This window comes from Thrips palmi, unplaced genomic scaffold (assembly GCF_012932325.1).
Source record: "Thrips palmi isolate BJ-2018 unplaced genomic scaffold, TpBJ-2018v1 HiC_scaffold_19, whole genome shotgun sequence".
NCBI lineage: Eukaryota > Metazoa > Arthropoda > Insecta > Thysanoptera > Thripidae > Thrips > Thrips palmi.
Genome location: NW_023144628.1, coordinates 1,625,692 through 1,652,574, shown reverse-complemented (window position 1 = coordinate 1,652,574; position 26,883 = coordinate 1,625,692). Strand labels below are relative to the sequence as shown.

The following is a 26,883-nucleotide window of genomic DNA, read 5'->3' as shown; positions in this document are numbered from 1 at the left end:
TGCATAGCTCTGGACGGTCTGCACTGCCGCTCGCCAAATTCCCTCGCAGCTAATCGCTCCTCGGCAAATCGCTCGCCGGCCAGCGAGATTAGGGAGGCTACCGTACGCTCCGGGACTCCAGCAGACAGACTCCAGCAGGAGGCGCGCTGATTGCGGCTCCAGTCAGAGACTACAGTGGACGAGGCGTCGGACGCAATGCGTGCGTGACGTCACAGCGTCACGCGTGGCGCGCCAAGGGCCCGCAACTACTGCAGACTGGCACTCTCAACCTCATACCCCCGTGCACATCGAGTTTCGCCGCGTAAAAGATTTCAGAATTTCAGCATCAGAATGTCCACGTTTTACAATATGGTCAACCAGTGGGTGAGGAGAAAAGCGACCTGCTCCTGACCCGCCGTGACCCGAGCGGGTTAGATTAGGTTAGGTTAGGTTAGGTTAGGTAGGTTAGGTACGAAGTACAGGGGTCTATATCTCGTAAACGATGACCAGTACGCACAAGCCTTGTGAAATTTTTCGAAATAAGTCACGTTACGCGTAACGCCCGTAAATCTCACCATTTACGAGGACACCTGTACTTCGTAGCGGGTCACGGCGGGTCAAAAGCCGGTCACTTTTCTCATCTCTGTCCTCAAGCCCCGTCACAAAAAAAATCAATCAGTCTCGACTCTTCTCTGTTCTGGGCACGCAATCACGTAACCCTGTGTGCGTTCGAGCGTTCCCCCTCCGCGCCCCGCGCGGGGTTACGGTCCCCGTGTGACCGCAGAGCGCCGCAGAGGCTGCAGAGAAGATGGCGGGGCGCGCACGCTTTTGCACAATATGGCCCGGAAGAGTTCGAATGGAGACCGCGGGACGCGGGACGCGCTCGGGGGCCGTCCTGGAGCTCGGCGCACAGTGGGCCAGAAGATCGGCGCGGCCGGTCAAAACTCTAGACGTGTTTTGAGCTCCAGAGTCGCTAAATGGGACTCGAACCGAACGTGTGACCCCACCAATGGATTCCTCGTTCGGAGAGCAATCCATTGGTGGGGTCACACGTCCGGTTCGAGTCCCAGTTAGCGACTCTGGAGCTCAAAACGCGTCTAGAGTTTTGGCCGCCTCCGCCGGTCTTTTGGCCCACTGTGCGGCGGCAGGGAGGGCCCTCCGTTGCGTGGCTCGAGGACGGCCCCTCCCGGGACGCCGAATGGGAATGGCCGTGCATCGGTACATCCTTCGGTACACGCGCCCCGCCTCGCTACGCCTTGCTACCGTACTTTACATCTGCGAGCCGTGCCGTCCCCGCTGCTCTACACTGGGCGCGCCCGGCCCGGCCCTGCCCGGCCCTCTGCCAGGAGGATCGTCGTGCTGCGGTCAAATCAAACGTGCACCGCGTGCCTAGGCCCGACTTTGATTCCGCTGGCGTCGCGACGCGTCGCGTGGTTGGCGCTGGAATTTGGTTGGCACTTTGCTGAAACGGCGGCGTGGACGGCGCCGATGGCGCGGCGCTCCGCGGTGCTGGGCGTCGTGATCTTTCCCTCTTTCGCACGGCTCGGTGCCGAGCTCGGTGCGTTACCCAACAGGCGCGGCCCGGCGAGGCCACTTTGCTCAACAAATGGAGTGGATAAAACTGTATCGAACCGACAGGATGCTAGGCCGTGCTTGGCCGTGCTGGCCGTGCCTGCGACGCACGCGCGGGCTCCCTCGGCCCCGTGGGCCCTGCCCGGCCGGGCCAGGCGCGGTGCCCCGAGATGGGGGGACGCGATACAGGTGTGAGTCAGGGCGCGAACGGGCCCCGCCCCGCCCCGCCCCGCCCTCGGAGTGTTCGTGTTGTGTCAATGCTCCTCGATAAGGAAGATGTGCGTGAACGGCCTCGATGTGGGCGTGGGTTTTTACTCGGCGAGTGCCGGCCGAGTATGGAGAATTTAGTTCTCTTGGGGAGTCTCTCGTGTCACTCCTCTGCAGCAGTTGCGAATCCTGAATCCAAAAACAGAGCTTCCTCAACGAACGCGTTGGGCCCTACACCACCCTCGGCCCGCGAAACGCCCACCCCGCATCTTCTCGTCCCGAGACTCCGCCCGCTTTTCCTCACGCGCGTGCGTGCCGAGCCGTGCCGTGCCGTGCCGTGCCGAGCCGCGCCGTGCCGCGCCGGGCACACGGCCTCTCACGTCGGCGTGGATCCGCCCTCGTGACGCGCCGTGACGTGCCGTGCCGTTGCCGAGATCGCCGTGCTGCACAAAGTCGCGTCCTTTCTCTGCTCATTAACTCTGTCGGTCTCCACGACCCGAGGGTACTCGGCGAGGCTCTCGAGGGCCTGCAGCCACGCCACGCGCCAGCCGCCCCGCCAGCCCGCCAGCCCGCCGTCATGTCAAGGGGTCGCCGCGTCGCCGCGCGGGTTTCTCGTCGTTTTCTCACGGGCAACCCCCCCCCCCCTTCCTCCGCCTGCGCCTGCTTCTTTCTGCCTAGGAGAGACTAAATCGGGAGCGAGAGGCCGCGAGGGCAGCGAGGGATTGCGTCGATGGATCGATACACTAAACGCCTCGACTTGCTGCGAGACCAACTTCCGCACGGCTTCCGGCCCCGTGTTATTGTTGTTGTTGTTGTTGTTGCTGACTCTCCCGGGAAGAGCGAAAGACGATACACGGAAAGCCTATACACAATGGGAACACAAGCAGAGCCCCTTCTTTGCGTTAAAACAATGAAAAAGGTTGGATAAAGTGGCGAGGGAGCTTTCTAGTGGAGCCCGGTCGCACCCGGGTGTCGAAAAAAAAGGTCAGGCGCAGGCGTCTGCGAGGAGTCGAACACGGGACCACATCACGCGACGACGTCCGAATCTAGTGCAGAATAATGAAACTTGGCGGGAGGATCCAACGCAACGCCCTGAGCTATAATTCAATTCGGTTGAAAAGGTACATAAACAAGCCCGGCCGGCACGCGCGCTCGGCTCGCGCGCCCTCCCCCTCCACTGCCCGCCACCGCACCAATTTGACTCCACTCTGCCCGCTATCGCCGCGCCGCAGCAGTGCGCAGCAGCCGCGGCGGACATCCTCTTATCACCGCTTCCAGGCCTTCCAGGCCTTCCAGGCCTTCCAGGACGCTCCAGCCTCCAGCGAGCGATTCCGAAGCATCGGTTCGTCGCTCCGTCTCTCTCCCACCGCCACGGCACTGCCACGGCACTGCCACGGCACAGAGTGCGACAGAGACAGGACGCTGCTATCGCCGCAGCACGCCGCGGCCCTCTTATCGGCCGCCACGAAAGCGAAGGTGTCGGGGCGCGAGTTCGGTGCCACCTCGGTGCCCTCGGTGCGGCGCGGGGACAAAACCAAGAAAGAGTGAAAGAAAAACAGAAACAAAAGAAAAGGCGCGTGGCGGGAAAAGAGCCGGAAGGAAAGTAAAAGTTGATACGGCTAACGATGGTGGCATGGCGGCGCCCGGGCCAGCTTGCCGTCTTGCCGGAATGAGCCGAATCGGCGGCCAGCTCGACGGCCAGCTCGGCGGCCGGCGTTCGCGCCGAGAAAGCCGGAAAGCGCCATCGCGACACTTTGGGAACGACGTAGACGGCGTAAACGGCGCCACAAAACTCCAATTTCCGGGCCGCGGCTCTCGGCCCCTCTCGGCCCCTCTCGGCCCCTCTCGGCCCCTCTCGGCCCCTCTCGGCCCCTCTCGGCCCCTCTCGGCCCCTCTCGGCCCCTCTCGGCCCCTCTCGGCCCCTCTCGGCCCCTCTCGGCCCCTCTCGGCCCCTCTCGGCCCCTCTCGGCCCCTCTCGGCCCCTCTCGGCCCCTCTCGGCCCCTCTCGGCCCCTCTCGGCCCCTCTCGGCCCCTCTCGGCCCCGTGCGTGGGACGGGCAGGACCGGCGATTTTCGTTCGGACGCCGTGAGCACACAGAATGGCAGGGAAAGGGACAGAGAGAGAGAGAGAGAGAGAGAGAGAGAGACGGTGGAGGGGAGTCGGTCGGTACGAGCGACCCTGGGCGACCCGGAGTTGAAGCCCGGAGCCCGGAGGTGGTGGAGGTGTGCCCGGTGTGCGCTCGGCTCCACTCGACGCGGGCCAGGCGGCGGGCAGGCGGCGGGGCAGGCGGCGGGGCAGGCGGCGGGGCGGCCCGGAGGCGGGAGGCAGCCCGAGGAACCACTCTCACTTTCCAGGGCTATTGCGTGTGATGGACAGAGGCGTCACGAAAGCATCTGGCGACGACAAAAGAAAAGGATACTTTAGGGTCTTTATGGGCCGATGGCGGCCGATGGGCGGTCGATGGTGCTTCCCGGTGCTTCCCCGGATAGCGCGTGCATACGCACCTTCATCCCGACCGAACAGCGCCTCCGTCGCTTCGTCTCCCTCGCACGCGCGAGGCGGCTCGGAGGTGTGCGAGAGAGGCAGAGTGACGACGCCCTGTTCGGACCATTGCGACTGCAGCAGCTCGAAGCAAAGTGCGTGCCGGCGGTGTTGGATGGGTGGCCTACCCGGCAGGGGCACTTGACGTGCATGCGGCTCCCGGAGTTCTCAGAGATTGGCGAGAAGCTGGTAGAAGTCATTATCGCTGTAGGACCGTCTTTGTTATCGAGGGGGAACAACCCCACACATTCATTGAACAGAATGGGGACACATTCCACATTCAGGTGGCGAGATAGTCCTGAAAGGAGACAAAATGAGCGCCAAATACAGAAAACAGCTTGCACATTTCGGCATATTCTCACCATCATTGTCACTGTTCGCTGACTGATTTTCCTGCGGATTTGGTGAAGCTAGGGTCCCGAAACGAGAGAATGTTCGTCATCGGCGGGCTCGGCGTGGACTGGATGGGCGTCGCCCGACGTCGACGGCCAATTTAGTTGGGAACGGTTAATCTCGTCGGCATGGATACGCTGGCGCGGCCCGGCGCGGCTCCAGTGACCTGGTGCAGGGAAAGCAGTGCCTGCTTGTCTTCTCTAAGACCGCAAATTGCCTGGCATTCGTGGGCCCAAGTGGCCGGGTTAGGTCGAGTTAGACCGGCACAGCACAGCCTGGCACAGCCGTAGGCAGGACGGGGGACGGCGGCGCGGCGGGGCGGGGCGGGAGAGCGGCACTTTCCGAACCGATTCTCTTTCGGAACAAAACACTCTTGCACATCCGTTTTTGTCAACTCGAAGAAGGCTATGGTGTTCCCAGACTGCAGCGGCGCCCCGCCCTGCCGCCGCCCTGCCGCTGTCCGCCCTCCCAGCCCGCTCCGGCTCCAGCGGGCCCCAGCGTGCTTCGGGACATAAATGCAACCGGGGGAGAGGTTCGAGGGAGACCGAGAAAAACGCCCAGAAAACAACATGCACGGAGAAAGGAGCTCAATGCCACTGCCAGCGGGCCAGCGCGCCAGCGCGCTGCAGCGGGTTGGCATGTGGATCCGGGACCTTAGCGCCGCCCCGCGCCGCCCCGCCCCGTCCCTGCATGTGCAGTATGGGCCCTGGGCAGGAAAACACGCTCTCGTTTGGGCGGCCGGGTCCTTGGCCGGGCCCTTGGCCGGGTCCTTGGCAGGGCCGCCGCGCGATTTGGGGGCCGAAGTCCCTTTTCACTGGGAAAAGGCACCTGCAGCGGTCGTGTCCTGGAAGCTTATTCAAACGCCGAAGGAACAGGCAGCCGGCCGGAACGCCGCAACGGCAGCCAAGCCCAGTAGAACAGCCAACGGCAGCTAGCCGGACAGCCAAACGCAGTGACTCAGCCCACGAGCCGTTGGCTAATTTGCCGTTGCCCGAATGAATGGGCCCGAATAACACGCTGGCAGGCGGCCGGGCCGGGCCGGGCAGCCCCTCTGGCCCTGAATATTTATCCGTTTTATCACACATCACACGGCCTGGCCGGCCTGGCCGTCCCATAACCTGATCGGTGCGCGGCGCGTCGTCCGACTCGTCTTTTTTCAGCTCTGGCACCGCATCATCTCGGCCCATCCACATTGCGGGACGCGGCGATCGGCAGTCGTTGGGCGTGGTCGCGGTCGACCCACATATCCAACCTCCAGCCTGCAGGCAGGGCGGCAGGGCCCCAGAAGGGTCCCACAAGGTCCCTCGGGGGATGTGTCTATTCCCAAGATTTTCCTAGCCGCGTTAGGTTAAGATCTGTCGCGATAGGGTAAGATCTGCTGCGAGTAGGTAAAGATCTGCTGCGAGTAGGTAAAGATCTGCCGCGAGTAGGTAAAGATCTGTCTTTCCCCGTTAGGTTAGGTTAGGTTGCAACCCGTCAATTTTCGGGTCGAGATTCATTCTTGCGAATATCATTTCCTGCATGCGGCACCTCTTCGCAGGAAAACAAACTAACCAACCAGACACGCAGCTCCTGCCAAAACCTTTTCCTGCGAATATCATCGTCCTCCCTCGGGCCCTGGGACCCCGAAGGTACCGCAGGCCCCACGACGGCGCGCGCCCACCGCCACCGGGACGCCGCCGGGGCGTCGGGGGCAGCACGCTGAATCCGAACAGCGCTGTCTCTCTCGCACTCACGATGCTCGCCGCGCACGGGTGCGAGAGAGACAGCGCCACGAAGCTGTCCGGAGTCGGTCCGCAGGCCACACGTTATCGCCGGGGTTATGGCCCATTCGGCCATTCGCCGAGATTGCCGCGTTAATTAAAAGGGGAGCAGCGCCGTGCCGTGGTTCGTCGTGGTTCGTCGTGGTGCGGGACAATGCGGGACGGTGCGGGTTATGATGGGGGGAGCAAAAACGCGGCGAAGCACCCGCAGAGCCAAAAGGCAAACGGCAAGCAGTGCAGTGTCACGCGCAGATCAGCCTGGGAATGCAGTGCAGGCGACATTTGTGTCGGATCGTTCACGGTGCATCCTATCTTGTTCATGTTCAGCGGGCGTCCACTGCACTCCCAGAAGGCAACAAGTTGCTGCGCTACGCGGGAGGGTCGCGCTCCGCGTAGCTCCGCGTAGCTCCGCGTAGCTCCGCGCTGCAACGGCAGTCCGGCAGTCGCAGCGACGCGCCCGGCCCCTCCCCTCCCCTCCCTGTCCCGCTCGCCCCTCGCCCTGCGCGCATGGATGCCGGTTCCCTACGGTTCCCCCACCACCGCGCCACCGCGTTATCGAGCGGCGCTGACATACAGTACCGGTCCGGCCGGTCTCCCCCCCATCGGACGAGGTGGCCGAGTGGTTAAGGCGTTGGACTGCTAATCCAATGGGCTCTGCCCGCGTGAGTTCGAATCTCATCCTCGTCGTCTCGTTTTTGTGGCACCGGGCGGTCCCCTCGGCCGGCGCGCGTCGGGCAACGGCTCCCGGCACCGCGCCGCGCGCCCCCCTTTTGACCCACGGGTACGAAATGCAAACGACGACGTCCCCGCGGCTGGAACTGTGGAACATGCAAGGGAAAAGTGGGCGGGCGGGCATTTTCTATCCCGATTCGTGTCTCGCCGTGTCTCGCCGTGTCGTGAGCGGGCAGCGGCGGCAGGGAAGCCCCGCTCAAGTGCTGCCCTAGTTTCCCCAGCGGTACATTTATATCCTCTTAGCCGGAGCTGAGGAGGCCGAGGACTCGAGGAGGGCGCATGTGATGTCGCGTGCTGCAGTTGCGCCGCTGCGCCCCACGCCACCCCACGCCGCGCCACGCCACACCCATCGGCAAGTTCAAGGCCCGCACAGGAAGGACACGGTGCCGCACGCTGCGAGCGGGCCGCGCCAGCGTGCGGCAGCCCTCGGCCATACCATAAGCCCTTGGCAGTGGGCCGGCCGCCGGACCGCCCTAGTAGCATTGGCCTGCCATGCCGTGCTACTCAAAGCACTACTAGTAGTCCTGTCCCGCACCGCGCCGTGTAGCCGTGTACGCCGCGCAGTATCTTGTCATCTCCGGCCGGGCTTGGCAGGGTGCAGGCCGCGGGCCCTGGGCCCCGCCAAGTAAAGCAGCATCAAGCACGGCTGTCGTTTCGGCTTCCCGAGCCACGCCGCCACCGCGCGGCGCGCAGCCCGACGGGCAGCCCGACGCAGCGCTCGCTAATGCCAACGAATGCCGCGACGCCGCGACGCCGGCACGCACTCCTTGAAGTCGGCCGGGCCGCCTCGCCGCCTGCACGCTCATTTCGAGAGCCGTTTTCGTCGCTCTGTCCCTCTTGCACTCGTGGGGCGTCCTGCGTGAGTGCGAGAGAGACAAGGCAACGAATACGACTCTCGGAATCAGCCTCGCGCCTCGCAATTCGCCTCGGCCCCGGTGGCCCCGGACGCCCTAGTGCTGGGCCTACAGTGACTGTGCTCTGTCTCTCGCGCCCGTGGGCCTCCCTGAGGGTGCGAGAGAGACAACAACAACAAGCCCCGCCCGCCTCGCCGCCTCGCGACCAATGGCCAGTAATTAATACTGTTCCGGTCCGGCGGATGTGGCCGCTAGGCCGCGTGGCCGGGCTGTGCTTCAGGGCTGGCCAGCAAACTGATTCCGAGAGTCGTTTTCGTCTCTCTGTCTCTCCCGCTCCCGCAGAGAACGCCCCATGAATGCGAGAGCGGGAGAGAGATAGACAGCGCGACGCGGACGACTCTCGGACTGTCTGCAGGTCTGCAGGCGGGCGGCAGGCGCGGCCGTGAAATCCAAGCGGCAGGTCGCGGCAGCATGGCGGGCGGCAGCCAAGCCGAAATCGGGGTCGGGCCGACCGGCCAACGCCGCGAGCCAATTTTAATTTATTGAATCCGAGTCGCCGAGTCGGAGTACCTCCGCGCGGGGTAGGCGGCCCTCTGCGCGACGGGTTCAAAGGCTTGAAAGTCGTTTCGTATTGAAGTCAAAGGGTCGGGCTTGAAAGCCCCCAAAGGCGAAGGTCCGACAGGTATTGACGGCGTCCGCGGAGTGATGAACGCGGACAAGTGCGTCCTCGTGGAGGTGCCCGCCGTTCCTCTCCGCCTTCCCACGCCGCGTCGCGCTGCGCCGGTGCCCCGCGGTGGCCGTGGCCACGCCGTGGCGTAACCCCGAGAGCAAGACGACAGTGTCACAGCAGAAGCAGAATAGCCAAAGACCGAGCCGCTGACTGAATCCGAGAGTCCTTTTCGTGGCTCTGGCTCTCTCACACCTGTAAGGGACAATCCATGAGTGCGAGCGAGAGACAGAGCCACGAACACGACTCTCGGCGTCAACCTGCCGCGGGTCAGCCTGCGACATGCGTGTCCCTGCCCGGCCGTCCGGGCGGTGACGGCACGGCGACGGGACGGTGACGGGTTGGGTCACTCGGGCGTGGGGCGTCCCGGGCGTCCCGTCGGCGTCCCGTCGTCCGCGGGCGGACGCCATGGGCAGTCGTCACCGGCGTCATTCTCCAGACAGTCGTCGGCAAACGGTGACCCGCGGCCCTCGGGTCGCGGTCCTCGCGGCTCGCTCGGGGGCCGAAGGCGGCCGACGGCGCCCGCAGAGAACTTTATGAGACCGCCTACGATAGGTGCGCCGATGGGGCGGGGCGGGGCGGGGCGGGGCGGGGCGGGGCGGGGCGGGGCGGGGCGGGGCGGGCGGGGCGGGGCGGGGCGGGCGGGGCGGGGCGGGGTGAAGCGTTTCGCACCCAGGCCCTCTTGCATTGACCCAGAGTGACCCCAGCGTCCCAATTACCGGATCGGGGTCACAGCGCAGTGGGGCCGTGCAGGCCATGCTACGGCCATGCAGGCCGAGCAGCGGAGATGCAGCTCGCCCAGTTCAACACAGTTCAACAGTTCAACCGAAAACAGTCCGGCTGTTGTATTCCAGTCGTGTGAGGGGCGTTGCGCGCCGCGCGGCCGTCGGGCCCCAAATTCAAATTTATTCCACAAATGGCGCCTTCCCGCCTTCCTCCTTCCCGACGCCCGCGACGCCATTTGCATCCAAGGCGTGAAAAATCGGCGATTGTTTTCCTTCTTCCCGAAGGTCCGTAGGCCCGAAGCCCCGCCGGCGTCCCGAAGTCCCGAAGTCGCCGCGACATCATTTCGGGGAAATGACTGACTTTCCTGTTGGAGGGAAAGGGCTGCGTGGCACTGCGTGGCGTGGCACTGCGTGGCCGCCCAGCTGTCACTACGTCAGCCTAGCCGCGTGGCCGAATGGAACGCAATGGACTGGGAGGCCCCTCGCGATGCGTGCTGCGAGATACGCGGTCCTGCAGCAAAGCTTGCGAAGCTTTGCGAACCGCGGAAGTCCAGTCCAGCAGTCCGACGCCGTGATCCGCTCTGTCGATTAGCGGGCAATACTTCTTGACGCAACCCGCGTGCCTCGAGCCTCGCCTCGCCTCACCCTGCCCGCCTCGCCGTTATTCCGCGAACGGGGAGAACGCCTCCCCTCCCCCTCCCCCACAGTGTAAAGTTGACGCGCGACATGGAAAATGGACAGCTATTAATAACAAGTGTCCCGCTAGGAGGCTCGCGGCTCTGCCGCGGTCGGCCCGGCCCGGCGTCGCGGCTCGTCGGCTCGTCGCGGCGGGGCGGCGCGGCGGGGCGGCGCGGGAGGCATGGGAATTGTGTTTTAGTGTCCATAAAGGCTTGCAAACGGAGACGCATGGCGCGCCGCCTCGTGTAGACTCGTCGTGAAGGAGATGAAGAGCCCAAGCGCCGCCACTCTGTGTGACGGCGCGAGGCGGGGCGGGGCGGGGCGGGGCGGGGCGGTGGGGCTCCGCGCGGGGGTCCGAGACAAGACCGAACACTTATTGGCTCGCAGCCTTTGGAAAATAAACATGTTTGCATGGGCACCGTTACCGACATGAGTTACGGACATCTGGAACGCGATTCCTTAATGGGGGTCTTTCGCATCCGACATTTCGCATTTCGGACATCCGGCGCGCGAAAAACCAATCGAATCGACGTTTGATGAGTGAAGCGTGAGCAGCCCATGAAACAACTCGATCCCTGAGGTAACAAAAGCTCGGCTGCAACCCCGCCACTTCGACTGTTCGCGGCATGAAATTCTCGCGCCATCGAGTAATTTTCCTCCGCCCGTGCCACCCGGACCCGATATTTCGATATCTCGATATCTCGATCCGCGGCCCGCCTCGCACCGCTTCGCGCTTCGACATCGACGCTTTGCCAGACTTCATGGGGCCGGCCCGGTCCGGCTGGTGCGAATGGGGCGCTTACAAAAGGTAGGCGTCGTGGCGGCCTGGACGGTGTGGACCTGGACGCGCCGCCCTCGCCGCCCTCGCCGCCGTCATGATGAAGTCTCTTTGTTGTCTTGCAGGCTACAACTCAACCCGGTTGGGTCACGCTGGGCGCCAGCGCGCCAGGGCCAGGGTGGCACCGCCGGCACAGCGGCCGAGGGCGGGCTCACCACAGACACCACCGGGACGCCCCGCTTCGCCTGCTTGGGGCTGCATTTCGCTTCAGACCTCTTGGGCAATGCTGAGTAACTGCCAATATGACTGGTTGGATACAGATCGCGCCCCGGCCGGCTTAGGGAAGGCCTAGCCTCGCCGCAGGCAGCAGCGGCTGTAGCCTGCAGGCCGTAAAACTGTCGCCACCCCCAGCGTGGGCGCCGTGGGCCGCCCCTGGCAGCCACCCCGCCCGGCCGGAGCCCCGCGGCGCAGTCATGCGCAGTGCAGGCCAGCGAGCACAGCGCAGCGCAGCGCCCCGTTCCGTCAATCAAACGCCGTGATCGGCGCGGCCTCAAAACGTCCGGACGACGACGGCGTCGACGCGACGGCGACGTCCCGCAGTTAGGCAACCCGGCGCACTGCGCAGCAAGGCGCAGCACGGGGCCCGCCGCGCGTGCGCGCGTGCAGCCAACGCCTCGTGCCTTCGGCTGCTTCGGCTCGGCTTCGGACTTGGGGCCGACGAATCAATCAGAGAATCAGAGGCCGGCAAATCCAGGGCGCTGCGGGCCGCGGGCCGCACTGGCCAAGGCCGCGGATGCCAACTGGGATGCCCATTATGAAGTGCACGACGCCCCAGCCCGGACCCGCGGCCCAGCGCCGCCGCCACCCCGCCGGCCTCGTGCTGTCGCTAGCCGTCGCTGGAGCTGTCGCTTCCAGAGCGGCCCGTCGGCCCGCCGCCCGCAGTCGGAGTGCCGGAGGACCACGCAGAAACAAGGACTCGACGGACTCGACCTGCCCGCGCTCGGCCCCGCGCTCGGCCCCGCGCTCGGCCCCGCGCGCATGATCGGATCGCATCGGCCGAGTGCTCAATATTTAACGGAGCGTGGCGCGGAGGGTCAGGTCGGGGCGGCGGCAGTTTCATTGGCAGCCGACGGGGAATCGGGTTTGGGTTGGCTGGCTGGGTCGGAGCGAAGAACGCCACGGTTCGAGTTCTACGGTCTGCACTGCATTTCCCCCTGGCATACCAATTATGACTCGCTGGACTGATTGCGTTGGGATTAGATTTGAGTTCATTAATGTATTTTTTGCTGTCGTTGTTGCTGCTGCGGGGAATCCAAACCGTTCCACGACGGCGCGCTGTGCTGTTGGTTGTGTGCTGGCCTGCCGGGCCTGCTGGGGTCGGTCCATGTTTAACACGGCTATCGCGGTTGCGCCTAGGAGCTGCAGGGCAGGCACCGCGGGCAGGGCAAGCAGGGCTAGCGCCGTGTTTTCCACCCCGCCACGCGGACCGCGGCCTTTGTCCGGGGATGTGCTACCAGTGGCGGGGGGAGGGGGGGGGCCTCGGCCGACCCGACTGTTTGTTTCTGAACGGGACAACATCGGCTCGAATAAAGTGACACCACAACGTTACATACACTAGGGACGTGCTACGTGCTCACGGCCTGCATGTCTTATTTGGTGTGAGGGTTACGTAAAACAGGGGCCAAGCACGCGAGCACGCGCCCGGGCGACACGCCGCGCCGTCCCTACACTACTTCCGAGCACAATCGTGCACGCCGAGCAGCAGCAGCAGCAGCAGCGCACAGTGAGCCAAAGCAGGCCGTGGGGCCGGGGCAAGCGAGGCGCCGGGGCACGGGGCACGGCCCTCTGCAGCGCGAAGCCGCGAAGCCCGACCCGAATCGAACAGTGCGGATGTGAGGAAATGCAAGGACTAAGGACATCCCCGCCGTGTTGTGTTCCCTCCGTCAGGGCCTTGTTCTTGGTTCCGCGTCCCAACGGCCGGCGGCGTCGTCGGCGTGCACCCGGGTCACGCTCCGCGATCGCCAGCCCGGCGGCGGCGCCGAGTGGGTAGGCAGCCCGGCGGCGCCGAGGCACGTGCGCCCGCATTGGGGGGCGTGGCGGGCGTGGCGGGCGCGGCGCCACGGCGAGGACCACACACACGACGACGACGACGACGGGCAGCGCGGTGATTGTTGCCAAGGCTAGGCTCATTGGCGGCATGCATGACAATATCGCCTCCGCGCCACGCCCGCCCCGCCCCGCCCCGCCCCGGCGTCGCGACCACGTCATCTAAATCGCCGCGACGGCGCGAAGCGCGCGAGGCGGCAGCGCATTGGCGCCACCAAGATTCGCCAGCCTGTCGCGTCCCCGCGGCGTCTCCTCGGCGTCCTCGACCAGAAACAACCGCCGCGCCCCACACTCCGAAAAATAAAACATTTCCCCCAACAAGAAAATTTACTTGGAACAAGAATAATTTACTTCACCATTAAATTTCGCTCATCCGAAGTAAATGTTCCTGTTTCGAGAAGTGTTTTTTTCGGAGTGCATCCGCGCCGCGCCCCGTGGACTCGCGAGTCCACGACGAAGACTCCACGAGCCTGGTCGCGGCGTGGACCTGGAGGCAGCGCCGCCCTGCGCCGCCCGGACACCGACGGGAGATTGGTCCTCGTCTGGGCGGCCAGCGCCAGCGACGCATCGCGACGCATCGCGACACGGCGCGCGCGGCGAAAGCGTTGGCGAAGCGGTTTATGATTGTGTTAGGCGCCACGGCCGCCATGTACGGTCCAGGGCCCGGGGTACTCGGCTACATTGGGCCAATTGGGGGCAGCATGGTGATGAGTGAGAAGCGTGTCACGTCCAAGGCCCGCGAGGCCGCGAGGCCGCGCGCGCGAACCCCTGTCCCTGGCCTTGGGGACCTTGGGGGCCTCGCAGACGGCGGGCGCGGTTCGGGACGGCCTCTGGTGCGAACAGCGTGCGGGGCAGAGCGGCGGGGACTCGGCTGCAACGCAATGCTGCCGCGATAATGACTGACAGGAATGAGGCACTCGAGCAGCTCGCCGAGCTGAGCCGAGCCAGCAGCAGCAGCTGGTTATTCGACAATGCCCCCCCGCGCGTTCGGCGGATCAGTCAGTCTGATGCCGAACAGTGCTGCATCGCTCTGTCTTCATTGCGCGCCTACGAGAGGCCCCGAGAGTGCGAGAAAGACCGAGCGGCAAAAGTGATTTTCGGAATGAGCCCGCAGAGAATCCAGCATCCAGCTTGCGATTACCCAAGCCCCCGGCCAAGCCGCAGCAATGCAGTGCCCGTCACGTGGTCGCGGACCTTGCCTGCCTTGCCGTGACGCGCACCTGCGACCTGTGACGGGGCGGCACCGTCATTTCATGTCCGCCTCCCATTTTCGAGTCCCGGACACACCACACGCAGTCCTAACGGTGGTGCAGCGGCATGGCGTGCCGACCACCGCGCTGGTGGACCACCGGGACCACCGGCACCGGGGCGATGCTGCGACGACGCCGGGGCAGGGCCGGGGCCCCGTCAGCGGTGGTCCGTGTGTCGCGAAAACGCAGCCCATTGCCTGCGGCTGGCAGGGCTGGCAGGGCTGGCGAGGCCGGCGTGGGCCGTCGGCTGCAATGCCAGCATCCCGCAGCATTCGCCGCGAGTGTGGCGTCCCCGCCGATAGAGAGAGGGCGGAGTAGAAGGTAGAAGAGGAGATTCACGGAAACTGAAACATTCCAGCCGCGGTGCAGCGGCGCAGCCATAGCCTGGGCACGGCCTGCCATCGGCCTGGGCGTGTAGAGGCAGCGGGCAGCAGCATTCTCGACGCGAACACGACGCAAGCAACACAATCTGCTTGCAATGCCGCTTGCCTGCCCTGCTCCTGTGCGGGCGTCGTCCTCGGCGTCGTCGTCCTCGGCGTCGTCGTTCTCGGCGTCGTCGTTCTCGGCGTCGTCGTTCTCGGCGTCGTCGTTCTCGGCGTCGTCGTTCTCGGCGTCGTCGTTCTCGGCGTCGTCGTTCTCGGCGTCGTCGTTCTCGGCGTCGTCGTTCTCGGCGTCGTCGTCCTGGGCGTCGTCCCCGCGGAGGGGTCGGGGCTAGCCGAGCCGAGGCCTCGCCGGCCAAGGTCCCCAGGGTGGCCAGGGCCAACGGCCTTGCTGCAGTTAGCAAATGGACAGGCATGGCGCAACAGCAACAGGCCCTTCCTGTTGGCCGATCGGATCATCTGATATCGCACAGCCGCACAGCCGCACAGCTAGCCTCTGCCAACCTGTAGAGGCAGCATCGCGGCACCGCGGCACTGCGGCCCGAGCCGTTCCCAAGCCGCTTGCCAACTATTCAACGATATGTGTTATGTCGACCGGCCGCACACACACACACACCGCCACCACCACTCACACACCACCACTAGCATCCAGGCACACACACACAGGGTATGCCGAGATTTTAAAGTAACCCCCACTCATGATTGCGCCGTCATTAATAACGCGCAGATTTTCATTCGATTTTTATCTCTGCAACGGTTTTTGCGAGACGCCCATTAGCCTCTGTCAATAAATGGGGACGGATCGGGACCGCCTAGTGGTCCCCGCGGTCGGCGCGGCCCTCGTGGGACTGGGGTCTCGGAGAGCACTCTCCCGACGGCGGTCCGGACGGGACGGCCCCGCTGCGCCGCGCGCCGTGCCGTACTGCTTGCCCCTCTTTTCCCTGCAGTCGCTCTGTCTCTCTCGCACTCAAGGGGCGTCCCCTATAGGTGCGAGAGAGACGGAGCGACTCTCGGAATGAGCCTCCTGGACCTGGGCAGCTTAGACAGCTGCTGCTCTGCTGCTTTGCTCCGAAAAGCCAAGCCAAGTAGCGACTTGGGGATAAGATAGGCGCGAGTCGTTTTATTACAGGATGGCCTGCAAACGAGGCCGCGGTGAGGTCTGCCCGGCTCTGCCCGGCCGTGCCCGGCTTTGCCCATCCATCCAGCAGCCCTTCGCGGCCGCGGACGCCACCGCCACGGCATGCTGCGGCGCGCCATGCAGCCCCAGCCCCAGGTCGCGGCCCGGGGTCCAGTCACGATCACATCAAACGGCATGTCCTCGCCCGGCGCGGCCCCGCGCAGCCCGGCGCCTCGCGCGCCGCGGCAGGCACGGCGTGGCCGTAATTTAACTGGGGCTCATTTATTAAGCCGCGTTCGTAAAGGTGACGTGGCGAAGAGTCGCCCTGGTCGTCATGGAGACCCAATTGAACTGGGCGAAGCTAGGCAGCGCCAGCGCGGTGCAGATAGGCAACCCATTCGGCGCCGGTGTGCGGCGGACCGCCGTGCTTCCTTGTTTCAGACGCGAAAGGTGCTATGTGTTTGCTATTGCTATTGACGGCTGCTGGCCGCGTCCCGTGTCGCGCCACTAGTTTCTCTGGTCGGCATGCCGCCGCTCTGTCCCTCTCGCACCCTTGCAGCCCGCCCCGCGAGTGCGAGAGAGACAGAGCGACGAAAGCGCTGCAGCCCTGCGTGTGGCCGTTCGTGTCGTGACCCGGCGCCAAGGGGTGGCCGGGCCGGGGTGGCCGGAGGGTGCTAGCATGCCGCTAGCATGCTGCTAATGCTGTTGCTGCTGCTGCGGGGCGGAGGGAGGACGGGGACGGAGTCGCTCAGGCAATCTTTCACATTTTCAGGTCACTGGGTTCGGACTCGCTGAACGCAAAGCAATCCTGGGCCAGGCCACGGCTAGAGCCACGGACGCTAAGTGCTGCAGCTGCTGCAGGCCTCGCCTCGCTGCTTTTGCCGCTCGGGCTGTGGGCTCTCCCAGTCTTCCAGTCGGGCAGTTCGAGTGTTCAGTAAATCACCGCTAGCCCAGCTCGAGCTCAAGCGTCGGCGCAGCACGCTGATCCCGGGCGAGAGGTCTCTCTCTCTCTCGCACAATGGGAGCGTCCAGTGGGTGCGAGAGAGACAGGCCGTCAGGACCTCCCGCCCGGAATCAGCCGGTAGGGGCGGGCCAGGTCTGCCAGGTCGGACTCAGACAACCACTCGGGGGTATCCATCTTATCTCGCTTCTGAACAGAACGGCGAAAATATGTAGGCCAGCGAAAGGGCGGGAGTGGGGCGCTTGAGAGTAGTACATTGATGACAAGGAAAGAAATGAGGGCCTGCCACCCGGTCTGAGTTTTAATCCTAAAGGGGTCCTGTCGTGACGTGCCTACATGCAGCCCTCCTGCGACAGCCAACTGGGGCACTGGCCGGCGGGAAGCTCCTTGGGCAGGTCCGGCGACGCTCTGCGCAAAAAGGCCACAGGGAAGCGATGTTGGGAAGAAAGGCTTTCGTCTCATCGAGCTGCCTTTACTGTGACTGCGACGCACCTGGGGGGCGGCGTAGACGGGCCGGGTGGCTTCTCTGGCCCGAAGATGGTCTGCACGACGGCCTCCGCCACGTCCAGGTCACGCTGCACGAGGCGGGCCGCAGCCCGGAGCAGCGCGCTCTCCGTGGCCGTCATCGGCCCCAGCGGCAACGCGCGAGCGCCACCGAGACCGCAGAGCAGCTCCACGGGCGCCGTCATGTACGTCATCTGCGTCAGGTGCCCTTAGCAGCGTTCCGGCGCCGCGCCCTTTGCGGGTGACGTCCACCACCTACCCCGGGCACGACGCCGCACGCCACGAAGGCGTGCTCCCGGACGCCCCTCTCGCCGAGCACGGCGTTGACGACGTTGTCCGTGAAGCGCGCCGCCGCGAAGGCCACGCCCAGGGCGGGCAGGGACGACTCGTTGCGGAGGCGGGCGAGCCGCGAACCCGCGGACTGCACCGCGGACACCACCGCGCCCGCCTCCAGCTGCTCGGACAGCCCGGACCCGGGGAGGCTTCCCGTTACTGCCAGCGGGGGTCGAACCCGAACCCGCGCGGCCCAGGCCCGGGCAAGGGCCGGGCTGTTACCTTGGTGAGGGCGTTCTGGACGCGAACTTGGCTCAGGATGGGGACGCTTGCTGACGACGAGGTGCCGCCGGTGACGGGCACGTCGATGTGGAACGGGTCCTCGTCCAGCAAGGCGCCCACCATGGCGGCGGCGCGAGCCTTGGCCGTCGCGGCCACCCCCAACACGCGGCGCTCAGGGTGCAGCACCCCCGCGCGCCGCGCTGCCTCCACCACCACCGGCACCACGCCCGACACGGGGGCCGTCAGCACCAGCACCAGGGCCTGCAGCGTGTAGAGGTGGTCATGTGGTGTAGCTGGGCCTAGCCCCTCAAGTTTAAATATTCAAGAGGAGATTTCAAAGGCGTCGAAAGGGTTGCCTACTTCAGCCTGGCAGTCTTTTGAGGGCGAATAGCTGTTCGTGTCAGTAAACACAGTCGCTACTGCAAATAGGATCCCCCTCACCCCTTTCCGCCTGCCCCTCCCCTCCCTTACTTTTCTTCTGCACCGGTCACCGTCGATCTCGTGTCTTCACCACATTTTAACCATGGATCTCATAAACCAGCAGCAGGATCGCGTTATCAAAGCATTGGAGCAGACGTTCGAACAGCTTAAAAGCGGGAAGGAACTACGAAAACTGAAGGTTTGTCTCATTAGGATAAGATTTATGGCGAAATTACATCATTCTCTTAGGTTATGTTTCAAAGTCCAGATCTCGGAAACAATTTATAATCAATTTCACAGAGTGTCGTCTCTGAACGCAAGCCACACTCAAAAGATTAGGTCATTTATTGGTCTTAGCGTTGATTTCTTTGCGTATTTCATGCTCAGTAGCCTTTCACTAACAACTTCTATCCTTGCATCACTTATCGCCATAGATGTTTGTTTTATGTGTGCAATAGTTACTTATATACAATTATGTTACAGGCCCAGGAATTTCGTTGCCAGGCCAGCTGCTACGAAAATGAACGAATTCCAGATGATCAACTCGAGAACTGTGGAAATAACTGCTCTTTGCCTGTTGCACGATTCATTAATTTTGTGAACAGGGAGTACAGTGGTGTAGTGGTAAGTCGTCATTTGCTATGAGGTCTTGTATTCAATATTTTTTATTTCTGTACACTGTTGTATCAGTTATATATTTTTACCAGGAACGAACAAATCGATGTGGGCTTCAATGTCTTGACCAAGAAAAAGATAGAATGGGGTCTAAATTTAACGAGTCACAAGTAAGTACTGCCAACACATCTTTCCACACAATTTGGGATCATTTATTAACTGTTTCACTTTAACTGTTTTGCAGGACATCAATTTCTCAAGAGAATTTCAAAGCTGTGTCACCCGTTGCATAGATGATTGCTTGAATGTGCACATGCCGAAAACAAATAAGGAAGTGCGAAGAGAACTTGCAGCTGTCAAAATTCCAGAATGATTCAAATTTTAACCTAGTTACTAATTAGAAATTAAAAATCCAAAAAACACAAACTGTTGGCTGCCATGTCTTCCTCCTTATGCCATCATCCTTGGTTCGGAGAACATGCCACAATGTCCCCGACTCTAGCAGGTATTGAGCAATAGCAAAAAGCATAGAGGGTAAGCAGCCATACCTGAGGGCAGTGCTGTCCTATGAGCCTGGCCGTGGTGGCGGCCTTCTCGGCGTGCTCGGCGATGCGCGCCCGCCGCGCCTGGCCGGCCACGCGGAGGGCGTTGTCGGCCATGAGCACCACGCTGGCGCCCTGCAGCGCGCGCGCGGTTCGGTCGGGGTGGTAGGGCACGACGTCGGCGCGGTTGTCCAGGGCGTTCAGTTCGTCGGCCAGGGCGCCGCAGTCGGGGGAGGCGTCCACCAGGGCCAGCTCGTCCAGCTGCGGGGACTGGTGCAGCAGGAGCGCCAGGGGCGGGCCCAGGTCGCCCGACGCGCCCAGCACCGCCACCTGCTCAGGGGGAAGTACACCAAGGCCCACACGAGTCTCACGAGGAATAACTGATTTGCACTAAGTAGGCTACCTTCATTTTGCTGCTCTGCAGTCGCGCAGAGCTCGCCATCGGGCGACTTCTGGAGCCATATTGGACAGCAAGGGATCGCGCGCCTTTCGCCACAACATGCATTCCAGCCCGTGGGAGTATTTCGACTGGTTGTATGTCCACCCGATCGAAATTTGACGAATTGTCTCGTGGCAAGCACGCTTCTCCTGGATTTCTCGGGTTTCTCTGGGTTTCTCTTGCCTTCCCTCTGCCCGCTAGTGTTGGATTTGGCGCCAACGCGGTCGCTGCAGCTGCCAAATACGGGAAGGCGGTGGGCGTCCTAAAAAAACAACAACAAAAAATACAAACGTAAACAAGCAGACAGCACAGCGCTCAGCTGATCCGGCCGCTTTGTGCAGTTCACAGATTTCACCGAATACGCTTGGTTTTCTCAGATTCCACGACTTCATTCCTTTATTCCTCCCTTCTCAACGTCGCAGTATGTCCTTCAGAGACGCCAATTTTGGAAATGTGAGTAGGCTGAAATAATTTCCCTTAAATTTCTTTTAGTGTTGTGCCTTGGAAGAAGGTTAAAAACCTCGATTTCTTACCTTGGGCTCTTCCAGCTTTCTCTTAGTTTGACTGAACATAACATTTTATGGAATATGTAACTCCTGACCACTGGTGTTGTGTGGATTTCAGGAACATCCCCGGAATCTCATTCCTGAACTGTCTCGTCTATTCTACGATTTGGGTTGGGTTACTGGCACTGGGGGTGGCATTAGTATTAAAGAGGGGTAAGTGTTTTATCGTTAATTTTTCATGTGCTTGTTTTTCTGTTACTTTGTTAACTTTCTTGATGTATTTTGCTTGTAGAGATGAAATTTATATCGCCCCATCAGGAGTCCAGAAAGAACGAATCGTCCCTGATGAATTGTTTGTGCAAGACATCAATGGAACTGATATTCAACTTCCACCTGCTGAGAAGAGGCTGAAGAAGAGCCAGTGCACTCCCCTCTTTATGTGTGCTTACACTAGTATGTATGACACACTGTGTCACTTATTTTATGATTATTCAGGCTTTTACTGATTCTTTTGTTTCTTTACAGAAAGGGGAGCAGGAGCTGTGATACACACTCACTCTAAAGCAGCTGTTATGGCCACCCTGCTCTATCCTGGTAAAGAATTTTTCATCACCCACCAGGAAATGATCAAGGTATTTAAATAAACTAAGAGCTAAAATCCTACTAAGTAATATAAAATATCTAACTATGCAAATTTTTTTAAAGGGAATACAGAACCAGAAGCTTGGACGGAATTACAGATATGATGAGAAACTTGTTGTACCTATCATAGAAAATACTCCGTTTGAAGAAGACCTTAAAGATCGCATGGCTGAGGTCATGGAAGAATACCCTGAAACTACTGCCATTTTAGTTCGCAGGCATGGAGTCTATGTTTGGGGAAATAGTTGGCAACATGCAAAAACAATGTAAGTGTTAAGTGTTCTCAAACTGCTAGAACTGTGTGTCTCAATTGATACCAATAAATTTTGGCAATGTGATTTTTCTTATTTTGCAGGACGGAATGCTATGACTACTTGTTTGATATTGCTGTTCAAATGAAGCTGCATGGACTTGATCCATCTCTGAAACCCTCTGAATACGAACTGCTGCATCAAAAGGATGAAGGAGAATCAAACGGGAGAACAGCTCCAAAGAAACTCAAACTGAGTGTTAAATGAATATCATAAATTTCTATTTTGATGATAAATTGCAAGTTTACATAAATTTGTAACATCAAAAGTAGTAGCTAAATTCTTTTATAATTGGAAATTTTAACATTAAAAACATATTGATGACTACATTGAGCAATATTAGTTACATTCTATTTAATCATGTAAAGATCAGTTCAAATCTCATTTCATTATATAACTATATAGTTTATTCAGAGAACATGTATGTATAAAAATTCAGCCTGTCGTTGTTAAAGCTAGCCGAAATGCCAACTCCACAAGATTTTGAGGGGCAGAATCTTCATAGCAAACATAAACTTCCCGTGAAGCAGGCATGAAGAAGAGCCGCCTAGAGAAGAAAAAGAAAAGTGTAATGAAAGTAATGGATTTCAATTCTACTTGCAGATAGTGCACAATGCATTTTGACATACCCGACAACCCAAAAGTTCATAGAAGATGGTGATTTCTCATTCCCTCTTAGTGGCAAATTGCATTCAAATAATGCACCAAATTCTTTGATTGCAACCAGTGACTTATTAATCAATGAATGGCTTGCCTCCACACCTTTCAACTTCTGAAACTCAAAATACAGAACATGAACAATTGAACCATATGAAATTTATCACTTAAAGTCAAAGAGCTCACCTTGAATGAAATAGTGTTCTGGAATAATGAATGTATCTGCATCGCAGTAGAACGAAATTTTGAGAGAATTTCAATCAAATTTGTTGAGTAAGAGGAATGAACTGGACTTAGCATGACACCTTCATTTATGTCAATGTGAACATAATGGAAAACAATATTCTCAGGCCCAGTTGATAATCTGAAAGAACCAAGAGCAAATTGATAGTAAGAGAACTAGATTCTAATTGTGTTGGATATATGCAGATTTTACTTCAATTATCTTACTTAGATGGTACTGTTCCTTCAACATTTTTTAAAAGGGAGTTGTGCAAGTCTGACAAGTCAGTTGTACTTGTGGGTCGTCGACCTGCATGAATCTGTGGAGAATTAATGAGGTCAAATTTAATTTAATTGGGAACATGCCGGAACATGCTACCTCTTGTGCACTATGCTTATTCGGGAACTTACATCGCTTGCCTCCCAATCAGAATCAGAGTCTTCAGATGCTTCGTGGTCTGAATGGGACACATGAGTGGGATCTCGCTCTGACCGACTTTTAACGTTCACAAAGACAGTGTCATCACTAGGTAAGCTAGCTACAAGGCTTGCAGAATCTTCTGATGTCTCACCCCCATGTAAGGGACCTAGATTAAAGGTGTTGTAAGTTTATATCTATGAGTTCACACTACAATCAGAACAACTGTTTTAATTACCTGAACTAGAATGATCAGGACTTGGCCTCCTTTTTCCTGCAGATAATGAATCAGTACTCTTCCGATTTGATGGGGAATTTAATATAGAAGAAAAGCCTTGAAAAAAGAGTTTAAAAGCAAAAAATATTTTAACAATAATTGATTAATTAGTGGTTCCTATCTATCTATGCAATTACTTACTGCTCTGCCATATTGGGTCATGATGAACTCGGAGTCCCAGTAAGCTATTAACTCTGCGTGAAGAATTTCGGGAAGCAATGGCAACTTCTGGAGAAATCAATTTTGGGCGCAATTGTGTTTCAAGCCTAAAACAAAAGGAAAGGTACAAGTGGTTCAGTAACTCAACAGGAAAGAGGAGGAAAAAAAGGAAATCTATTCACCATTCTGATGCAATGCTTGACACTCCAGTTTTTTTTAAGTGCTGTAAAGTATCCTGGGCAGCCTCAACATAAAATACATCTGGTGAATGGTGACCATCCAAACTGAGAAAAGAGAAATTAAATTTTTTCATGTTGTGTTAAAGTCACTGCACACAATACAGAGGGAAGACAATTCACCTGGCACTACATCCACCAGCCTCAAGCAGTGTGACCAGCATATCTTGCTTCTATATTTGTGTAAAAATTTTAGTGGGTAAGAAAGAAAAAAAAGATTTACAGGCTAGGAAAGCAAGTTCAACAACTAATTATTTGCAGGGCCTTTGAACCATTACCTGACCAACAATCATAATAAACCATCGACCTTCTGGAAAATTGTAAGTAGAGTCAGATGTAGAAGAAGTCAATCCTCTTGACACAGACTTTGGATAAACCTCCTTCCAGATAACTAATGAGTGGACTGACTCCCCTTGGTTCAATTGAAGCAAACCTTGTTGGCGGCAAAACACATGAACATCCAATAGATCACAATGTGGAAAATGGGATGCAAGTAAATATCCCTAAAAACAGATAAAAGTTATGATACATGAGACATCACTTTTGGAAACTAAATTGCTCTTGTAACTCTTATTACTAATACCTTGTGGTAAAGGCAGCTTCCAAGTATGGTATAAAGCCTCTGGCAATCTAGGTCTTCACACTAAATGGTATCCACACACACACACACAGAAAATTAATTTCAGCATTATAAATCAAACAACAAATATACAATTTCAAATAACTTACTGAATCACCAATATCATTTGATTCTAATTCACTCAGAGCATCGTCAATTTGCATCTGGGGATCAAAAATTATTTTTTTATTGTGTCCCATTAAGTTTGCACTCAGTTGTAAACTGATAAAAAGGTGAGTAACAGACCTGAGCTTCTCGAGGTAATGGAACCAGGTGCGCTGCTGGTAGTATTAATTCAAATTGAGGGAGGGTTGGTCCTATCATCATAGTCATGTTGCGACACGAATCAACATCAGTCACTTCTGCCCATTTATCAGAAAAGAGTAAGCGGGAGAAGAAAATGCACATGACATGGTCAACAAATTTGGTATGTTCTGGTAAAGAGAAACAACTGGACAAACAGAAGATCAAAAATAAGCTAAGATCTTATAGAAATGCCATTAAAATCCTTAGAGCTTACCGGGAGAGACTTTGGTGGGTGAACTGTAGCATTTGTACAAGTTCACTGCATTGCTTCATTGCTTCAGCAAGAGAACATCTGCAAAGACCGACCAATTAAAAAGTTAACTAAATATGACTTCAAACAAATTTAAAGATTAGTACTATACCATACCTGCAATCAGGAAGTGCAATGAGTAGCAGTTCACGTCCTTCTTGAACATAAATGACATGAACGAGCTGTCCTTTGACCAATATAGAAGAACTGGAAATTAAGGTAAGCACGGCATTAGCATAGCACGGCATTCCATAGTTTGGGAATCCTGAAGAGCCGTGTTACCTTCTAGGTGGTGATTGTGAGATATCGGGTATCAATTGGAAAAGAGTGAGGAATGCTCCTCTGATGGAGCTCAGAAAATTGCTTTTAAAACGTCCAGGATAGCAGTACAAAACTCCTTGGTCTTCGGGACCACCTTCTGTCATACCATCAAGCTGCAAATACAATACTCCAACAGAAGATTGACACAGAAGTTTTTTCAAGTCATCGTGGTTTGATAACTGTCCACTTATTCTCGCAGCCAGAGGTGTTTGATAAGAAATCTGCAAATTTAAACATTGTCCAAAAGTTTCCATACACTGAAAATTACATTACATGTAAATATGGTTCTTATTCCAAGATTTACCCTGTCTGATTTATTATCAGTGCTGCTTGCTTTGTCAAAAGGATTTGTGCAGACACCCAAATAAAGCTATAACAAAAAAAATTTAATTAAATTACCAAAATGTTGAGGGATTTTATAAAATAAGTAACAAAATCTGATATAAAGAACATAAAAATGGTATTACTCACAGTCATTGGCATGTTGATTGCTTCTAGTAATGCATTGAAATTTTGATGTGTTACTACTTTTCCATTTATGGAAGCTATCTTATCTCCTGTTACAATTTTTTAATAAATTAGATGAGTTTTGGTATTTGTAATTAGATACCTATTATTATTTTTTAAAAGACCCGTGTAGACCAATAATCACTTCTCAACCTTGAGCTTAGAAAAATTCTCAATCGTGACTTTGAGGTGTGTCTATTTTGAATCATCCTACTGCCCTGCTAGGAAAAGTACATACCTATTTTTATTAAAGACTGTTTGGAAGCCAAACTGTCTGGTACATAATCAGTAACAAAAATTTCTGATTCATGGCAGACAGTAACCAGACCCAGGAGTGTTTCACTGATGGTTGCTCGCCGTCCAAGATTTCGTTTCACCCATGGGTCAACATTTAATTCAACCACATGATCTGTACCTTCCTAGAATTAAAAAAAATTAAATTTGTGAAGAACTTGTTAACAAATAGTCGAATAAATGGCGGCAGCAGGAAAATATACCTTCATAACGTTAGTTGGGGCTTGAGAAACTGGATTTTGCTTTTCTCTTCCTCCCATCGGATTTGTACTTTTCAATACATTATTGCGGTGCCTTTTGCTTTCTCTTCGACGAATGAGTCGAACTAATTTGCCTAGAATGGTAAAAGCATGCTTAGTTCAAGGTTTTTGTTTCCTTTTCCTTAGTACATGATTACAGGAAGCCTAGTAAAATTTTACCTCCATTTCTCCATGATTTTGATGTTGAATCTTTCAATGCAGAGGTATGAGTATCAGCTGTACCAATGTTGATGTCAGTGACTGGCTCACTAGAATTTTTTGGTTGGTGCAATGGGTCAGAGACTATATAATATAGTTCACCATCTGACCTTACTTCTGACTCCCACTCAACAGACCTATGAAAAGATTAGTCATAAAGTAAGTGGAAACTGGAGTATAAAGTTTCATGTATCTACGCATTAAGCAAAAGAAGAGTCAAGGAAATTGCACAGAAGAAAGGAAAGTAAAGGGCAAGAAACTCACCCTTCATCTGAGCCTGAGTCAGTACAAGAACTGCATGACGATGAATTTGTGCTTTGCCATGACTTAACATCATCACAGGACTCATTTTCTGAAGTTGCTGTGCTTTCTTCAGAGAACTGTCCAGACGAATTGGAAGTCATCAAGGATAGAGTTTCACGATGCATCATCACTACACCTAAATATTGAGATACAAATATTAAATCATATTGGAAAAATCTAGTTTTAATTGTTTCAGTCAAAACTATTCCATTTGTAAAAAAGAACAAACAAAGACTATTAGGTAAACTCTGCATTTTTTGTTTTGATTTGCTTGTGCTCAACAACTTTACACTTCTAACCTGTTAACTACATAAAGATAGATAAAACAGAGATTTCATTGTAAGGCCTACATAAATCCATGCTTACCATAGTGATAGGTAATGGGGGCTTCAATATCCTTCTTCCGCTAGCAGATAAATATCGCGTCGCGTATCTACCTCTCGGACTCCTTCTCAGACGTCAAACTCCAGGAGGCAGGGTTGCGTCCTCCTCCTCCTCCAGGCCATCTCCAGGCCCCGGCCCGGCCGCAGTCCAGTCCTCCAGGTGTCTTGCAGCTTGC

General features: G+C 57.0%; 5 protein-coding genes and 1 non-coding gene across 6 annotated transcripts; 4 read left to right on the top strand and 2 right to left on the bottom strand.

Moving 5' to 3' along the window:
- Nucleotides 1-7,060: 7,060 nt before the first annotated feature.
- Nucleotides 7,061-7,142, top strand: Trnas-gcu. Its single transcript has one exon. It is a non-coding gene; the product is annotated as a tRNA-Ser (tRNA).
- Nucleotides 7,143-17,466: 10,324 nt separating this feature from the next.
- Nucleotides 17,467-17,945, bottom strand: LOC117646218 (malate dehydrogenase, glyoxysomal-like). The gene is made up of 2 exons (XM_034387025.1): nt 17,823-17,945; nt 17,467-17,721 (listed from the first exon to the last, which is right to left on the bottom strand). Exons 1-2 carry the CDS (start codon nt 17,943-17,945, stop codon nt 17,467-17,469), a joined length of 378 nt encoding a protein of 125 aa, XP_034242916.1.
- Nucleotides 17,946-18,278: 333 nt separating this feature from the next.
- Nucleotides 18,279-19,283, top strand: LOC117646454 (protein FAM136A-like). Its single transcript, XM_034387388.1, has 4 exons — nt 18,279-18,441; nt 18,726-18,866; nt 18,950-19,027; nt 19,102-19,283. Exons 1-4 carry the CDS (start codon nt 18,346-18,348, stop codon nt 19,228-19,230), a joined length of 444 nt encoding a protein of 147 aa, XP_034243279.1. The 5' UTR covers nt 18,279-18,345; the 3' UTR covers nt 19,231-19,283.
- A 6-nt stretch (nt 19,284-19,289) lies between these two features.
- Nucleotides 19,290-20,161, top strand: LOC117646455. The gene is made up of 2 exons (XM_034387389.1): nt 19,290-19,362; nt 19,824-20,161. The coding sequence occupies exons 1-2, from the start codon at nt 19,310-19,312 to the stop codon at nt 20,131-20,133; spliced, it is 363 nt and encodes a 120-aa protein (XP_034243280.1). The 5' UTR covers nt 19,290-19,309; the 3' UTR covers nt 20,134-20,161.
- LOC117646452 (methylthioribulose-1-phosphate dehydratase) lies at nt 20,123-21,624 on the top strand. Its single transcript, XM_034387385.1, has 6 exons — nt 20,123-20,291; nt 20,463-20,557; nt 20,637-20,797; nt 20,870-20,976; nt 21,050-21,252; nt 21,342-21,624. Exons 1-6 carry the CDS (start codon nt 20,262-20,264, stop codon nt 21,502-21,504), a joined length of 759 nt encoding a protein of 252 aa, XP_034243276.1. The 5' UTR covers nt 20,123-20,261; the 3' UTR covers nt 21,505-21,624.
- LOC117646448 (protein inturned) lies at nt 21,497-26,870 on the bottom strand. The gene is made up of 23 exons (XM_034387381.1): nt 26,691-26,870; nt 26,286-26,460; nt 25,983-26,158; nt 25,767-25,897; nt 25,508-25,688; nt 25,234-25,319; nt 25,067-25,132; nt 24,724-24,983; nt 24,559-24,648; nt 24,406-24,483; nt 24,132-24,336; nt 23,996-24,049; nt 23,850-23,909; nt 23,545-23,769; nt 23,390-23,439; nt 23,213-23,314; nt 23,013-23,137; nt 22,833-22,928; nt 22,588-22,763; nt 22,405-22,496; nt 22,141-22,318; nt 21,927-22,069; nt 21,497-21,844 (listed from the first exon to the last, which is right to left on the bottom strand). Exons 2-23 carry the CDS (start codon nt 26,450-26,452, stop codon nt 21,733-21,735), a joined length of 2,853 nt encoding a protein of 950 aa, XP_034243272.1. The 5' UTR covers nt 26,453-26,460; nt 26,691-26,870; the 3' UTR covers nt 21,497-21,732.
- Between the last annotated feature and the right edge of the window lie 13 nt (nt 26,871-26,883).

Excerpts from the sequence above, each read along its gene's own strand:
- LOC117646218 (XM_034387025.1), bottom strand. The coding sequence starts at position 17,945 with ATGGTGGGCGCCTTGCTGGACGAGGACCCGTTCCACATCGACGTGCCC. Across the intron at positions 17,722-17,822 it reads TCCAGAACGCCCTCACCAAG|CTGGAGGCGGGCGCGGTGGT; the intron begins GTAACAGCCCGG and ends CTGTCCGAGCAG.
- LOC117646454 (XM_034387388.1), top strand. The coding sequence starts at position 18,346 with ATGGATCTCATAAACCAGCAGCAGGATCGCGTTATCAAAGCATTGGAG. Across the intron at positions 18,867-18,949 it reads GGGAGTACAGTGGTGTAGTG|GAACGAACAAATCGATGTGG; the intron begins GTAAGTCGTCAT and ends TATTTTTACCAG. Across the intron at positions 19,028-19,101 it reads CTAAATTTAACGAGTCACAA|GACATCAATTTCTCAAGAGA; the intron begins GTAAGTACTGCC and ends ACTGTTTTGCAG.
- LOC117646455 (XM_034387389.1), top strand. The coding sequence starts at position 19,310 with ATGCCATCATCCTTGGTTCGGAGAACATGCCACAATGTCCCCGACTCT. Across the intron at positions 19,363-19,823 it reads AATGTCCCCGACTCTAGCAG|TCGCGCAGAGCTCGCCATCG; the intron begins GTATTGAGCAAT and ends GCTGCTCTGCAG.
- LOC117646452 (XM_034387385.1), top strand. The coding sequence starts at position 20,262 with ATGTCCTTCAGAGACGCCAATTTTGGAAAT. Across the intron at positions 20,977-21,049 it reads CCCACCAGGAAATGATCAAG|GGAATACAGAACCAGAAGCT; the intron begins GTATTTAAATAA and ends ATTTTTTTAAAG. Across the intron at positions 21,253-21,341 it reads TGGCAACATGCAAAAACAAT|GACGGAATGCTATGACTACT; the intron begins GTAAGTGTTAAG and ends CTTATTTTGCAG.
- LOC117646448 (XM_034387381.1), bottom strand. The coding sequence starts at position 26,452 with ATGATGCATCGTGAAACTCTATCCTTGATGACTTCCAATTCGTCTGGA. Across the intron at positions 25,320-25,507 it reads ACAGTCTTTAATAAAAATAG|GAGATAAGATAGCTTCCATA; the intron begins GTATGTACTTTT and ends AAATTGTAACAG. Across the intron at positions 24,337-24,405 it reads ACCCACCAAAGTCTCTCCCG|TTGTTTCTCTTTACCAGAAC; the intron begins GTAAGCTCTAAG and ends CTGTTTGTCCAG.